Below are 17,758 nucleotides of genomic sequence, written 5' to 3'. Positions count from 1 at the left end.
TAGACCTTTATCGCGCTTCGGAACCAAAATACGGGCCCGATACCATCAAATTCAAACATCTTTAAATTTTCAAAAACTCTTATAGTTTCAGTTAAACAATTTCTTTCAAAAATTCATTTCTCGTGCTTGGGACCTCGGAATTTAATTTCGGGTATACATCTAATTCCCGTATTTTTCTATGGACCCTTCGGGTCCGGGTCTGGGTACCCAAAATGTGGACCGAAGTCAACTTAAATTAAATTTTTATGGCAAAATTAGCATTTTTCTCAAATTTTCACATAAAAGTGTGACCTCTGTGTAGAGTAAGTAAGTAAGTTAGGAATATTCCGCAGCATGTGAGAGTCAACTCTTGAGGCAAAGATGTTACACTATTAGACTCAATCCTTGTGATATGTTCTTGGTGTGATGAGTTAGAGAAGTTGCTTAGCGAAGGAACCTCTGTAGAGTATGGTTGATTGGTCGGGGACGAGCAATGGTTTAAATGTGGAGTGTTAATAATAGGCTATATTCATGTAGTCTAGTGACCATTTACGCCCCAACTTAGCTATACTTTATTGCTATATGAAGGTTGAATGACAACAAATGGATCTAATTATGAATTTTGTGTTTTGCAGGAGCAAGTCCTGATTATGAGGACATTAAACAGTGTTTGGAGTTAATTTGGAGCAAGGAAGGCCAATCGAAGGTGAGTGCGCGTGAAAGAACAAGGAAAAAAATGGAAGACAGTTGAGCTCCATGAGCGCGGACCAACCGCGGCCACGCTCGTCAGGCAGAAAAAAATGCAATGCACGGTCTGACCGCGGTCCGAGCGCATCCGCGCTCGTCAATGCGAGGAACTTTATTTCAGGTGTAAATTCGTAAGTTCGGGGGCAACTCTCCTTAACTTATAAGAAGTCTCGCTCACCCAAAAAGAAGGTATCAAGGTTTTAAAGGATTATTGAAGGCAAGAAGAGGCAAGAGGCAAGGCGGAAGATTCGGCGTAGAGTTTTACTTTTCTTCCTCTTGTTTTGATCATTAATGATGAATTCTACTATTATGATTGTGAAAACGATTATGCGTAGCTAAACTCTTAATCTAGGATTTTGATGGAATCTCTTGGAGGTTGAATTTCTTGATATGTTAATATAGATTTGCCATAGTATTTTCTCTGTTTGTTCAACTATATTGTGATTATTGTTGATTGAAGGGTCCTCAATCGGCTGTGCGTATTTTGTATGCATTACTCGGGAGAGAGTGTATATTTAGGTAGTTGTTGAACAACACCACTCCGAACGTATGTGGGGGATCAATACGAAGGGTTTAAAGGTGGGATTACGGATAACGAAACCTTGGGTGCGATCTAAGTGAGCGGTACTTAAGGCTAGCTAGCGTAATTCGGGAGAATATGTCTAGTATATTGTTGTAATTACTCGGGAGAGAGTTACGACAGTCAGAGTGCTCATGATCGATAGAGAAGACTTAGGCAAATTTATAGCAAACATAGCGGAAAGGACTCCAACAAGAGGGGAAATCAGAACTTTAGACCATTCTCATTCTTGCTTACAACCAGATTATAGCTAGTTCTTAATTACTACATTTTTATTACGTAATATTTAGACAATAAACACCCAATTTGTTACTCAAATATCTCTGAAGATTGAATACGTGACTAGCGTAATTTGGGAGAATATGTATAGTATATTGTCGTAACTACTCGGGAGAGAGTTACGACAGTCAGAGTGCTCATGATCGATAGAGAAGACTTAGGCAAATTTATAGCAAACATAGCGGAAAGGATTCAAACAAGAGGGGAAATCAGAACCTTAGACCATTCTCATTCTTGCTTACAATCAGTTTATAGCTAGTTCTTAATTACTACATTTTTATTACGTAATATTTAGACAATAAACACCCAATTTGTTACTCAAATATCTCTGAAGATTGAATACGTGAATTTTTGTGAATTCAATAGTTGTGATTGATAGGTTAATTCCCTGTGGGATTCGTACTTGTTAACCGAAATATATTAGCAGCGACCGCTTTGTCCTTTTTATAAGGCATAGTTGAGCGTGATAAAAAAAAGACTCTTGCTAATAACTGTATCAATTTAACTTTTTGGTGGAATTTAATTTATTGCTAATGGAATTCATTCTACTTTCATTAATCCGTAGTGTTGCTTTTTTCAATTATTAAAAAAGTTAAAGGCGTCTTTGGACGTTCTAGTGGGATCCAAAAAATGGCCCTTTTAATTATTAGTTTATTATTTCTGATTCTTCATTTGAAGTAGCACTTTTAATGATTTTTTATTTCATATTTTTTCACGCATGTTAGATGTTAATTTAGAAGTTCTTTTGTGGGATGCTTTGGCCAACTCAAATGCTGTGTTTATGATTTCGGATGAAGAAAATATCGCCATTGGTGGACTTCATTAATTTCAACGAACTATATAATGAGATTATATTTGATTTCAATACATGTTAGAATCGTGATCATATAAAGAAAGAAAATGGTTTGAGATTATATGAACAGTTGGAAACTCCAGATCTTTTAACGATTTGGTTTGCATAAAAAATTGTGCTTTATCCACTATCAGATTAGAAAAAGTATTTCTAATCTTTACATATAAAAACGATATGTACCATATTACCACCTTGGATATAACTTAATACACGGTCAATGTAAATATCAAATCTTTTTTCTGCCTTGTTTATCTAGTTTATTATTCCCGTTTTTTATGAACGATTATCTGTTATTATTTTTTAAGTAAGCTGATAGTCAAAAAAACGTCCACGTTAATTAGTGCAAGATAATATAGTTCCACGTCACTCTGTGTCAACTAAAACATAGAGAAATAGAAGAATGCGATTTTTTTTTTTTTTTTTTTTTTTTTTTTTTTTTTTGCAAACTGGAGTTGAAAGACTGAAATGGAAGGATCTTATGACATTTTTAGGCACGTTTTTGTTTCATCAGAGATAAGATATTTTTTACTAGCAAATTTCATGAAGTTTAAAACTTTTATGGTCTATGATGATAAAATAGCAAATGATCTTACATCCAGATTAAAAGATTTTATCGTATAAATTTATTGAAGCAATCCTTGAAGTTGAGGCATTTGAAAAGAAAAGAGTTAAAAAAGGGGAGGATTACACTCATGGTGTAAATAAGCTAAAACTTCAGAGTTGAAGTTCGTCAGTTACAAACAAAAACTTCGCCAGTTACAAAACAAAAACTTCAGCTCTAGATTTGAAGTTCACCAGTTACAAAAATCAAAACTTCAACTCTGGAGCTGAAGTTCACCAGTTACAAAATAAAAACTTCAGCTCTAGAGCTGAAGTTCGCCAGTTACAAAAACAAAAATTTCAGCAATTACAAACAAAAATTTCAGCAAATAGAGAACAAAACTTCAGCTACTATGCTTAAGTTCAATAATTACAAACAAAAATTTTAGCACACTTGCTACTTCAGTTCCGTCTACTAGAATACTGAAGTTTTGCGTGATTGTCTTTGCTACTTCAGCCTCGTATGCTGAAGTTACGCGAAAAAGTGGGTACGCTTGCAATTTTTTTTGCAAAGCGGGCACAAGTTAAAACATAACCCAAAAAGCGGGTATAGATGCAAATGCCCCATTCCTTAAAGATTTGAAAGAAAAATTAAGAAAAAAGTGAAGGACCAACCCGTCCTAGCCATTCTTAGGGATGGGTTGGGCAAGCCATTCTGAGGCGCATTAAAATGGGGGCATTTGTATCTATACCCGTTTTTTGTATCACGTTTTAACTTGTGCCCGCTTTGCAAAAAAATTGCTAGCGTACTCACTTTTTCGCGTAACTTCAGCATACGGGGCTGAAGTAGCAAAGGCAATCATGCAAAACTTCAGCATTCTAGTAGCCGAGCCTGAGTTCAGCTTTAGAGCTGAAGTTTTTGTTTTGTAACTGGTGAACTTCAGCTCTAGAGCTGAAGTTTTTGTCTTTGTAACGGGGGAACTTCAGCTCTAGAACTGAAGTCTTTGTTTGTTTATAATTTCATTTGCCACACCATCTTCTTTCTATCAATAATCCTTGCAGTTGTGGCTGTTTTTTTGCTCTTAAATGATACAACAACAACGTTATGGTGATGATCTTTTGCATGCCTTGATGATGAAATTACACTTCTGTTATGGTGACATGCAGACGTAGAAACACATTGACCCATTTATTTGTATTCACGATACCAATAACCCAAATTCTATTTAATTCCCAAAATTTGAACTCCTTTAAGAATTTAATTTCGGGGCCATCTCTGTGTGTCGAGCAAGAGCTGGGAAGAAAGAAGAGCAATTACTTGACCCCTATTTTGTGCTATCTTTTCAGCAAAACAAATTTGTGTGTCGAGCAAGAGCTGAGAAGAAAGTAAATTGGTTGTTTCAGATGTATAGGTTGGCGTGAAAATTTATAGGACTCACCGGGAAATAAGAAAAAGCAGATAGGGATGAACCTTACTTCTGGAAAAAGAAAAGATAAAACTTTGAGGAGGAGGAGGAGGAGGAGGAGAAATGGACTGAAGTTGATTAAAAAGTGGGTACAAGTTAAAAGTTTAAAAAAAAATAAATATAAGTTAAATGGGGGCGTCCTATTGCAATTTTTACATTAAAATGATGGGCTTGTCCATCCTAGTCCAACAAATTGAAAGGCCCGCAAGAGTTGGCTTGTGTTGGGTTGGGCTGGGCTGGCCGTTTTGATTATCTTTGTTAAATGACGTTTTGGAGGAGTATTTACTCTATTTTTGCGGATCTCCGTCAGTGTAAATTTTCAAGTTAATTCATGCACCTTGTATATAACACATGGCATATGACTTTTTTAATTCATAACTCCCACTGATTTTTTCGGATGATTCCTTAGTACTCTTAGCATCAATTTTATATATGGAATGGCTGAAACTATTCTTTCTTCCATGTATTCCAATCCATAACTAATAATAACTAAACTAGAGCTCGTGGTTTTTGTCTGTCACATGGTATTGGCTCTTCGCATTTAGCAGATGAAGATACCAAGGCTTTAAATACATTGCATCAGAAATGAAACCGTACATAGACCCACCATTTTTCTAATCCACTGATATCAGAATAAATTATTAGATTTCTCCATTAATAGGGAAAGAATATGTCGATGACATCTCAGCTCTATTTCCTCATCTAACAAAACACTGCTGCATTTCTTAGTCCTAAATGAGATTAAACCTCACTTTGCAGATTGCCTAGTTGTACTAGTTCCTCTATCCCAACTTGCTTGGCATAAAGTAATGAAACAACTTTTATTTCTTTAACTACAATGTACTACTTTTCCAAATATTTCTAAAAATTATGTTACTATAAAGAAAAAGCTTGTGATCATGTATGGTACCTTCTATATTTAATTTCGACAACCGATCGTGTTTGAAAAACACACCATTCTTCTGGAGGTAGCAAGACTAACTCACTGAATAAGCCGGATAACTCTACTTCATGTGTACTTCACGTCAAACATGTACATGTACTACGAACACTTCAATAATCAAGCTATATATTCATATATACTCTTTAACTAATTAGATTTTCATTTGCAGTGTATAACTAGCAGCAAATGCTAATTGTTCATCAGTGTAATGTTTTACATTTCATTCGCTGCCACGGTGATAAATTCGCACATTGAAACCACCAGCCATGTGTGCGGTTAAAAGAGGCACAAAAACCGGCTTATCTACATTCACCGGTTTAATCTCGAACCGCCTTAGTACTGAAGCCAACACATACTTCATCTGTGTGAATGCCATTTCTTTTCCCAAACACACCCTTGGACCTGCTTGAAACACTGGAAACTTATAGGGACAAACACTTTTCGACACTCCCTTTTCATCCAACCACCGCTCCGGTTTAAATTCAAGTCTGTCTTTTCCCCATATCTCCTCCATTCTACCCATTCCGTACTGGAAATAAGTAACTCTATTCCCTTTTTGAACTCTTGTACCGTCGGGTAGAATGTCATCTTTAGCCGCATGCTTTGAGTCCCAAGCCACCGGCGGATAAAGCCTCATTGATTCATTCAAGCATGCTTGTAAATACTTCATCTCTTTCAAGTCGTCGAATTCGAGTGCCTTATCGCCATTGTTGATCGAAGTTATTTCATTGATCATTTCGTTTTTGACGTCGTGATGTTTGGTGGTTAGCCAAAAAAGCCAAGTCAAGGCTGAAGAAGTTGTATCTCTTCCGGCCATTAGAAAACTTATGACCATATCTCTTACCACCTCATCTTCGTGGCCAGCAATTAATAATCTAGAGAGAAGATCCATGTTTTTGTGATCCCCATTTTCACTGATCTTTTGTTTCTTTTTCTCTATGATCTCGTTAATACAACAGTGAACTCGTTTCACGTTTTCTTTCAGCTTCTTCTCTGATCCTAAATTGAGCGCTCTCTTGGTTTTCCAGACCGCGTATATAGGCGCCATCCCACGCATGGCACACGCTTGTGAAGCGTTGTCAAACGCTTCAACCAGAATTGGCACGTGCGAAAGATCGTCCAAGCAATGTGGGTCAGTACCGAGCGACACCTTGCAAATAGTGTCGAATGCAAAACACCTAAGCACGTCTTGCAAGTCCACAATTTTGTTAGATTTTGCAGCTTGGTCAAGCAATGGAATCAGTCTCGTCTCAACTACTTCTTCTAGAGTTTTGACCACGAATTCCCTCAATGACTTTGTGCTGAACTCGTGGCTAGCCAATTTGCGCTGCGTGTTCCATCGCTCGCCGTCTACGTTGAAGATCCCCATCCCGAGAAAATCGCCTAGAATCTCTGTAAATGGCTGGCCTTTTGGATAATTAGTAAAGTTCGTTTTGAGAATGTGCTCAACGTTAGTTGCATTGGCTGTGATTATAGTTCGAGGGGCACCAAAGCGTTGAACTAGAATGGTTTGTGTGGGTGACTCAGACAAAAGTTCAGTGTACCAATCCAATAGACGGTGACGATTTTTGTAAAAGGAAATAAGACAGCCAAGGATTGGGTAAGAGGAAGGGCCATATATGGGAGTGATTCTTCGGAATTTGAGATGAAGTTTTTTGGAGAAAGATAAAAAAGAGAAGGAAAGAAACCCTAAAATGAACGAAAGTAAGAGGGAAAGAAACATCTTTTTTAGAAAGTGATGAGTGTTTCAGTGGCTTCAAAAGGAAGACAGGGGCTAAAGGAAAGAGTGAATGAGGTTTGATTGATTTGTGAGGAATAAGTGGCTCTATTTATATGTATGTGGAAAGAAAATGACACGAGGGAGGAAATTTGCCACACTTCATTATTATGCAATATTTATCACGTGATTCTTATGTGGAAACTGGAACTTGAAAGTGGGCCGCTGGTGGAGAGCTTTTAAGAGTCATGCGCCGAGAAAATTAAATGACTTTCTTTTTTAGATATCTATATAAACAGTAAGGTCGACAAACCCTAATTATCGTTATGTTCTAACCATATGGATATGGTAGTTACTAACTTACAGTCTTACACATAATTAAACACAAGTCTATGTCGGCCTATTTCACAACTGAGTTTGTACAAGCTAAGTTTGAATATGTGGTTATATATATGTGTGTACATCGACGCCGATGCGTTGTTGGATGACACAATATGAGGCCAATGGCCTCTTATTCTACATTGAACGAAGACGAAAACCGTGAACAACTCAAAAGATTCATTCTAGTCAACCTGAAGCTTCTTTTCATACTTTTGACCATCCAATTTTATGTGTTTGAGCATTATAGTCAAATTTCAATACTTTTGACCATTCAACTTAATCTTCCATGCATGTATTAGAATCAAATTAATTCATATTAAAAATATTACTAAGGTTTGTATTTGTAGGTCTGTAGAATAAGTTCTGGGTTGAATAATTCATGTTTGTTTTTTTGGATTAAAACCCGCTATTGTTAATAAACTGTATTGCTAATACACCAAATATGTTTGTATTGTTTACTAATGATACCACATAAAGTGCGGCATCACGGAGATATTAGCAGCCGCACATATGACCCCTTGGTTGACTAAACTACCCTTTCTTTATTTGACTTTCAAGTTAGTTAAAATAATCAGAGGCGGAGCAAGTATTTAAGACTTATGGGTTCAAAATTTTAAATCTTTTAAAATACTGGGTTTTAAATTAGTAATTTATACATATTCAATAAATTTTTTAAGACAGATACATAATTTGGACCAAAACTACTGGGTTCGACGGAACCCGTATGTTCTACTCTCCCTTCGCCCCTGTAAATAACTATATTGCAGTCTAACTAATTAGTTTTATAACATTATGTTTCAACTATATATGTTATTAAGTGTAAAAAAAAAAAGTGTAATCCTTTTACTTTTGAGCATGTTTTCAATACTTTTGGATACTTATTACGGGCAAATATATGAGTCAGTTTGAATTATTTTTAAGCTCTAATGTTTTTAATTCGTAGGAGTATCATACTACTTTACACAATTTCATCGTATTTATATATCACAGTCACACTAAAGTCTAAACATCGTAATTAGACCGAAACTAATCGTATGTTTCAATTAACATTTCCAAAGAAAAAGTTTTGCTGGCAGCTGCCTAATAGTGGGGTTTCTTAATAACTGGTCCAGTTGAAGAAAAAGAAGAAAAAAATAACTTGTCCAGCAGTGTTGTAGTGATAAGCATTAAATACGTGATCTATAATTTAGCACGTTCCAGGGTTTATTCCCTAACTAATAGAAGGGGGCCAAGATATACGTAACTTAATTATTTGCTCCATTGAAAGGACAATTATTTAATAATTTCCCTTTTTGGTTTTACGTCGACATCAAAGTCACACCATTTTTTCTTCCTTTTAACAATCCGAATAGAGCATTTAAAATATTGAGGATTTACATGTAACTATCGATCACAACTAATTTTGAATTTAGGCGAGTATAATGTTATTGTAATCATTCAGTATCCATCGTTGTAGCTCACTAGACCCAACTAATTCAGATTTGTAACCTTCGGAAAGGCCCATTGAGTAAAGAAAAAAATGCTCCATATTAATAATTTTTTTATTTCTAAGGCTCAAACTCGAAATTTCTGATTAAGAGCGAAGGATCCTAACCATTCATGTGTATCACTTATCACCCCATCATTTCTCATCCCTTCGTCTGTTTGCTATCCAAGGATGTGTCGGCTAACAATGTTTTTGAGGTATCAAATTAAATTTGACAAAATGAAGTAATGTAAGGAAAGAAAAGAAGTCAGGAAAAATGATTAATTAATTAAAATTTAAAGGTCGGTAGAAATAAACTTAAATCAATTGGCCTGACGTTGGTGTATACATCAGTAAGTATCACCAAAATCTACCGCAAATTAAACCTAATTTTTGGCCTGGCGTTGAGCCGTTAACTATTGCCTTATTTTTTCTTCTTTCCAAATCATTGCCTTAGCCCTTAAGCTAACTGGTTTCAAGCTGAGAACATCAATATCACAAATAATTTTTGTCAAAAAGATAACAAAAGGCCGGTAATTTAACATGACCAATATATATTATTGCAACCGACCGAGCATTTATCCAAGTGGTCCATTTATTAGGAATTAAGATATCCAATTAAAACCCTTTTTTTTTAATAATTCCATTGCCTAGAAAAGAATATAAGAAACAAAGTGTGAGGCGAAACATTAATTAATTCATCTGACTAACTAATATAGAGCGAACAAAAATCATGCTTCCTAAGTAAAAAGGATCTAGGACTAATCTTGAGTTTAAAAATGATTAAAAACGATATATGCATAATATGATGTATCCAAATTTAATTTACGACGAATTTCATGGATCACTTTTTCATTTACATCTTCATGCCAAATACTCTTACTGAAACTATCCACAATTAAAAATGAAAACTTTTGGAATGAAGACTTTATGTCAACCTGTTTGACTGAGCACGAAGTTTAAGAAAAAATGAAGACTTTTGGAATTTGTGGTCTTAAACAAGTCAAAAAGAGACCCAGAGTATTTGTACGATTATAAAAGCTTTTAATTAAGGGTAGAATTATAAGTTTAAGCTAAATTGTTTCTAAATTTAGAAAGGGTCATTTTTTCTTTAAACGGACCAAAGGAAATAGGTTCACATAAATTGGAACAGAGGAAATATAAATTATGTTGGTCAATAACCTTATTTGTCATTTGTTAAATCCATTTACACCTTTTCTTTTCAGACTCTACTTCATCCTTATGTACATGACTATATTCCTCTACAATTAAACTCTGAGATTTTTATTTACCTCCTTTCTTGCCGGTTCAGTAAATTACAGCCATTTCATTTTTGGAAGCTTGTTATTCCGCAATTTGAAAACGTCGCGCCGCATTTGGTTAACTATTTATTTCCCTTTTCTTGTTGCGTAATGATAAGTTCAATTTAGAGATTTCCACTACAGTCCGACTAACAATATCAATCGTACTTAAAAAAGCACGTGATTCTTATTTTGTACTAGTAATCATTTGATCACAGGTCATTTGCTTCTCAAAAGGCCGTTATCCAAATTAATTTCGGCGCTTTCCTCTTAGATTTATATACACTCGTCGTTTAAGGATAAGTCCTACCGCGACAGTACTTGTAAATTGTAATGTGTCATCTACTGAAACGCATGAATAAAGAGAGAGAAAAAAGAACAGAAAATTGAGTGGACATTAGTTTGGATTTGTATTAAGTTTTTTTCCTGGTAGTCTACCGTCCAATTTTCAAGAGAAAATTCTGCTCAAATTACGACTTGTCACATATTATGCCATCATATTGATGGGATTTGTGTAAGTTTGTGATAAGCTTTAATTTATCACGAGCTCATAATTTGAAAATGATGCTTCTATGTCGACAACTCAATTGCATGCCCAAGAAATACGCTCCGTTAGTTGTAGGCAAATTTAGAGTGTAATTTATATGCGGTTTAAAGGATACGAGGTTTAATTCAACACGAATAATTAATAGCAGATAAGTGAATTAAAGACGAAATAAACGATCAAACCAATCGCAATGTTATGACCAAGCCTCATCTTAGATCGAACAGTGACCTCGTCTTCGATTGGACCCTCGATTCGAGCCCAATCATGAATCAAGAGCAGAACAAGTGAGAAGAGTTCTTAAAAGTATCTAGAAGGTAAATATCAACTTTTAATGCTTTGAATTGGGTGTTACAATGCGTCCGATAAAAGAAAAACTTCTCCTTTATATAGTAGGAGAACTTTAGTCCTAGTATAAGTCTAAAAAGGTAAAAATCTTCTTTTTAAGGTAATTATTGATGAATAGTTGATTCTAAACGAGATTTTCGCCATAATGTCTGGTCTAGGGCGATTATTACGCCCCCTATCAGTTGTGCATAACTGTCCATCGCATCTCCCGAGGGCTAAATATTATACTCGGTCTGGGGTGCGTTGTTGTACCGTGTCCGATGTCCGATATATCGTTCATCCTTCCCGGGTCTCGATATGATGGGTCTCTATCCCCGATTACAATCTCGCGGATCTTTGTTCTCCCTTCGTTTTTTCATCGGGGAACCGGGGTACACAGATAGTTCCCTTGTTTTCCGAAGGGTAGATTTATCGAGCAACGGAAAGCGAAAAATGAACCCCGATTCCTTCCTTCATACGTTACCACCGAGTTGTTGGGTCAAAGAAACGTCACATCAGTCGCATCATCCTGACTTCGAGCATGTGTCAGCCGCCGGTTGACTGTCCTCGAATGCGAAACGTCACGCAGTGATTGTTCTCCCCTATAAAAACTCTTACCCTTTTTTATTTCTCCACTTTCCGATTCCAGAACCCTTCGACTTACCTTCAAATTCTCTACTTACCTTTAACTCCTTCAAATCTTCATACATAGCTCCTTAGACCTTCATATCTTCATCCTCAATCTTCATACATTCTCTTTGAATCTTCAACCGAGACTTTCATATCTTCATCCCATCTTCAAATCTTCATATTTTTTTTTCAAACCTTCATATTTCCCATATCCCCATGGCAAAAACTTCAAAATTCATGCCTCAGCAAATCGCTCATTTATCTTCCAACCCGGCCACAGACGCCGAGGTGACCATTCCTGAGGCGGCCCAGGAGTCTCCCTTGACGAGCTTCGTACCCGGGTGTTGCTCTATTGGGAATGTCTTCAACGTGGAGACGACCTTCAGTTAACAAGACCGAGGCGAGGGAGCATGTTTATACATATGCTCTGTTACTGAGGAAACAGTAACCATAGTCCGGGTAGACAGTAACTGGGAGGGAAATGAAGTGGTCGTCCCCGGACTTAACGAAGCCATCACCACTCACATGGAATGGTACTTAAGTGTTTACACTTACCCCTTCACGTTCACCCCGGTAGACCCCATATTTCTCGACTTCTGCAAAAGATACGAGGTCTGCCTTGGGCAGATTCACCCGTCCTTTTGGAGGATCGTAATCCTCCATTGACACTTCCTGAACAATACCAAAGCACCTCAGTTTACCCTCGCCATCTGCTTCGTTTATACAGTCCCTGAATCATTTGAGGGAGGCTGATCAAGCTCATTCACCGAGCAAGTAAAGCTCCATTCTCCAGCATCGACGAGGACCGACATCGAGGTTGGCAGGGGAGGTTCGTTCGGGTGAAGCCCGAAGACCTCATTCCCTCCGAATTTCTACCGTTCCCCAAAAAATGGAATGCATCTCGTAAATCTTTTCCTTCTCGAGTATTTGGAATTCCATTTTATTATTTTCCTAATTGCATGTGTTTGTCGTTGTGAAACGGTTTCCCGCGTTCCTAACATAGTCCCCCTCTTTAAGGAATAGATAGAGGGGATATGCAAACAAATGCCCTACTCCGAGCGCGCATGGAGCAAGCTTTAGAAGGGCAAGTGGGAGGCCCGTTCTCATGGTGAGGTTCTCTCTGAATTATTACATTCATACACTAGAATTATATTTCGCTAAGTTTTCTTCCTTCTCGTATCTTTGCCCAAGACCACCAAGCTCAGGCTATTGGATGATGATGAGGATCTGACCGCGCTCACTGTACCCTCCGCTTCGGGACAGCTCGGGGCTACCGCAAATGAGGAGAAAAGGAAGAAAAGGAAGTCTTCGGACTCTCTGAATGCCGAGGTAAGGAAGAAGAGGGTGGCCATCTGGATCCAAAAAAACAAAAAAAGTACCAAGTCTAAGGTACCGAATTCTGATTCCCTCTACTGACTCAGGGATTATCCCGAGGATGACGACCTCGAGTTTATTGTTCACGGGTTGACTATCAAAGAGGGGGAGCAAGAGGCAACTCGGAAAGGTAACCAAGAGGTCAATCCTCCTCTAGCTCGGGGACCAGGGGAAGAGTTTGAGGTTATGGCCTATCGTGAAAATTCTCCTGCCCAAAGGATGCAGCCGGTGTCATTGACATCGCGGAGATGCCGTCTTATACTGAGTCCATGCTCGAAGAGGCTCAAGCTGATAAGGAGAAATAAAACAAGATGGCACTAGGCCTAGATGATGCCTTCAACACGTTCTTCAATGGCATGGACATGGCCGCGTTGGAGGACTTCTCCGGGTTTGGTCACCTAGAGGTCCCAAAAAAGGATGTGCCATTAGGAGCAGGCGAGCCGAGCTCGAGCCGAAACTAGTGAAGCAATTCCCTGCCCCAAGTGTGGACCCTAACCATAAGAGAACGATCATTCTTACTTTCCCAACAGATGCCCGGGCAATGTCCGCTCTGGTGGGCGTGGACAACTACCTTCATTATTTGGTGACCGAGAAGGACCAGACAAAGATGAACGAAGTAGGCATGTCTAGCCTCTTCAATGAGGCACAACAGGTACTAAACCGGGTAAGACGTTTATCCTTTGCATCCTTCGGGGATTTTTGCTCAGCATATTCTAATAGCCTCATTGTTCTTTAGGGCTTCGGTGCTTCATCATGAAAGCTTCCTTCAGTTCCGCTTCGAGATCAGCCAGCTCAAGTTCGAGCTTAAAGAGCAAGTCCGGAAGAAGGGCATGTATAGGACTCTTAGTAAATAACAAGATGAGGCCCTAAAGGACCTCCTAATTCCCTGAGCCGAGCTGGAAAAGGCTTAAAATATGGGCTTGTCTGTGAAGTGGGAGCACGCCTACCTGGTCGAGAAGGTAAATATCTTTGAGGCTAAAAATAAGAATCTACTCGTGGTGACTAATATTGCAACCTCGTAGGTCAAAGAGAAGGTAGACATGATCGACCAACTTCGGGATGAGATGGACAAGGTCAATGCCACGACCGAGACGTGAAAGGGAGGGATGGAACATCTGGCTTCAGAGAAAGAGGCCACAAAATAGGAGCTTGCCTCGGTCAAGGACAAACTCCTTGATGAACGCATGTTTGATCTCGAACTGTGGTCCCCTCTTCTACTTAACCAGATGGAACTTTGGGTCCAAACTCTTCTTGTGAGTGGTTACCTCCGGTGGGATCCCTGTCATGTCAAGGTAGGACCAAGCGAAACAATTGGCGTTAGCTTTAAGAAAATCAATAAGTTTTTTCCTAAGATTGGGGGTTAACCTCGTGCCAAGGTATACCTTTCGATCTAGTAGATGCTCGATTAATATGACTTGCTCTAACTCTTCAACCGTTGATTTGGTGGCATCGGTGTTATCAAGATCTATGAATGATCTCGGGATGCCATAATCGTCCTCTTCACCTGATCCTCATTCTTCCTGTTTCTCCAGTTCGACTGAGGCCGGTATCAGTGATTTCTATTTAATCTCCTCCTTTTTGGTCAGTTCTGTGTTTCTTGATGTTGATATCACGGGCACCAGTATTACCTCATCGACATTAAACATCTCCCTTACAGTCTACTGTTCTTCATAGACCGTTTTGATTCTCCCTGGTGTGGGAAATTTCAATGCCTGGTGTAAGATCGAGGGTACCGCCCTCATATTGTGGACCTTTGGCCTTTCTAATAGAGCATTGTACCTCATGTCCCCTTCGATCACGTAGAACTTCATTTCTTGGATTGTTCTGGTGATGTTTACTATTAAGGTTATCTCTTCTTTTGTGGTTTCACACGTTATGTTAAATTCGTTCAATACCCGGACAACTGGTATGATTTGGTCCTATAACCCCAATTGCTTTAGATCCTTGATCTGATGATACTGGCTGAGCTACCTAGATGAATTAGCACACGTTTAACTCGAGATTTATTTATAAGTACGAATATTATCAGTGCATCGTTGTAAGGCTGTACGATACCCTCGGCATCTTCGTCGCTGAATGAAATGGCTCCCTCCGGAACATAATCTCGAGTGCATTTTTCCTTTGTAATAGATCCTTTAGTGCGTTTGATCATAGGCCCTTGGGGAATATCGACTCCTCCGATGATCATGTTGATCACATGCTGAGGTTCCTCTTATTCGACCTGTTTGTTGGCGTCCTAATTTCTGAAGTGGTTTTTGGCTCGCTCACTCAGGAATTCTTGGAGGTGCCCGTTGTTGAATAATAGAGCAACTTCTTCTGTTGATTATCAAAAATCTTTGGTCCTGTGACCATGAGTTCCGTGATACTTACAAATCAAATTAGGATCTCTCTGGGTAGGTTTGGACTGTAATGGTTGGGGCCATCTGGTCTCTTTGATGTGCCCTATGGCTGACACAATGCTAGCAGCGCCACATTGAAGTTGTACTCTAATAATCTCGATGCTTCCCTACTCCTGAGCAGCCTATCGAACCTATTCTTTCTCATCATACCTCGACCACTAGGCCCTCGATCTCTTCTCTTCTCATTCCTTGTGGGGGTGACGCTCGGATCCATTTCCCCTTTGTTGTGTGTTATATAGTTGATACCGATCTCATACCAGTCTTGGCTCTTGATCAATGGCTCTCTTAGGTCTATCATCGGCCCTGACAGGGTAAACAGATCCAGAAGGGGCCCCGAGTTAGTTATCCTCGACCCTGATCTTCGACTGGTACCTATTGTGGACGTTGGCCCAGGTTACCATCGGGTACTCCACCAAATTTTGTTTTAGATATTGAGAAGCCAAGGAACTTTGAGGGTTGAGCCCCTGAGTGGACGCCTGAACGGCCTAATCATCTGCAACCGGTGGTAGGTCCATATGTTCCATCTAGAATCTTGAGAACTCCCTGAGCATCTCGTAGTATCCTTTTGTTTGACCTTGAAAAGATCTGACTTTATGGTCTCAACCTTGATGGCCCGGCATGAGCCTTACGAAAGCATTTGCAAGCATAGCGAACGAGTTAATGGAATTTTAGGGCAAGTTGTGATACCATATCATTGCTCCCTTGGACAAAGTCTCCCCAAACTTTTTCGATAACACCGACTCGATCTCATCATCTTCCAAATCGTTCCCCTTGATTGAGTATGTATATGAGATCACATGCTCATTTGGATCTGTGGTCCCATTATATTTGGGGATATTGGTCATACGAAACCTCTTCGTGATCGGCTTTAGTGCCGCGCTCGGAGGAAAGAGCTTCTGGATAACGTTTTTGGAGTCTGGTCCCTACAATATCAGGGGTGCTCCGTGATTTGATCGACCCTAGAGTTGTATGTTTCCACCTTCTTGTCATTAGCCTCAATCTTTTTCTTACCTAACTCCACCCATTTTGTAACCGCTTCGAGCATTTTCAGTACCTCGTGATTTACCCCAAGCTCAGCTTCACCTGATCTCTTGGTAATTTATTCATTTCTTCGAGTGCTTTCGCGGGATTGTTCGGGCTCGACCCTGTTGGGGGTGTGGCTTTGATTTTGTAGATGTTCTATTGCCGCTTGTTGAGCCTGCAACATTTCGAAAATCATTTGTAGGCTCACCCCATCACCTTCGCCTTCAGGCGCTTCTCGAGTTGTTGGTCGGGGTCCCCCACGAGTACTATTTTCGGGGTTAGTTGGCAAATTTATGTTGATGGCCACTGCGAATTAGCATCAACCAGGTTGGCAGATGGGAAATCATTGGAATCGGTAGGAAGGACATCGTTGTTGGGAATCAAATTATTATTTTCACCATGATGGCCATACTCAGCGTTAACGTTGAAGTGAGAATACTAAGAGTTTGACATTTTTAGGCTGGCCAAAAATTAAGATTTCAAAGAACAAGCATAAAATAGGGTGTGTTATGGAGATTCATATCGAATCACCACAATTATCCTTAGTCCCATGGTGGGCGCTGAACTGTTTACCCCAAAAGTGGGTAACAATTAAACTTATACGTGGTTTGAAGGATACGTGGTTTAATTCAACATGAATAAATAATAATAGCAATTAAATGAATTAAAGACGGAATAAACGATCTAACCAATCGCAATGTTATGAGAAAGCCTCATATTAGATTGAACAGTGACCTCATCCTCGATTGGACCCTCGGTTCGAGCCTAGTAGTGAATGAAGATCAGAACAAGTGAGCAAAGTTCCTAACAGTAGCTAGAAGGTAAAAATCAACTTTAATTGCTTTGAATTGCGTGTTATAATGTATCTGATAAAAGAAAACTTCCCCTTTATATAGTAGGAAAATTTCAGTCCTAGTACAAGTCTAAAAGAGGTAAAAATCTTCTTTTCCCAGTAGCTATTGATCCATAGTTGATTCTAAATGAGATTCTCGCCATAATGTCCGATCGATGGAGATTATTACGGCCCTCTATCATACGTGCATAACCTTTCATCACGTCTCCCAAGGTCTAGAAATTATACTCGATCTGGGGTATGTCTCGTTACCGTGTCTTATGTCAGATATATCGTTCATCTTTCCCTGGTCTCGATATGATGGGTCTCTAGCTGCGATTATAATCTCGTGGATCCGTATTCCCACATCGTTCTTGT

The 17,758-nt window shown here is 38.9% G+C and overlaps 1 protein-coding gene across 1 annotated transcript; it reads right to left on the bottom strand.

Moving 5' to 3' along the window:
- Positions 1 to 5,496: 5,496 nt before the first annotated feature.
- On the bottom strand, positions 5,497 to 7,206 carry LOC107791570 (cytochrome P450 94B3-like). The gene has a single exon (XM_016613658.2). It carries the CDS (start codon positions 7,108 to 7,110, stop codon positions 5,608 to 5,610), a length of 1,503 nt encoding a protein of 500 aa, XP_016469144.2. The 5' UTR covers positions 7,111 to 7,206; the 3' UTR covers positions 5,497 to 5,607.
- Positions 7,207 to 17,758: the final 10,552 nt, after the last annotated feature.

The sequence above is a fragment of the Nicotiana tabacum genome, chromosome 6, assembly GCF_000715075.1.
Source record: "Nicotiana tabacum cultivar K326 chromosome 6, ASM71507v2, whole genome shotgun sequence".
Classification (NCBI taxonomy): domain Eukaryota; kingdom Viridiplantae; phylum Streptophyta; class Magnoliopsida; order Solanales; family Solanaceae; genus Nicotiana; species Nicotiana tabacum.
The sequence above is the reverse complement of the archived record's forward strand: the minus strand, read 5'-3'. Positions and strand labels throughout refer to the sequence as shown.

What these genes read in the sequence shown, in the direction of transcription:
- LOC107791570 (XM_016613658.2), bottom strand. Translation starts at nt 7,110, where the DNA reads ATGTTTCTTTCCCTCTTACTTTCGTTCATTTTAGGGTTTCTTTCCTTC.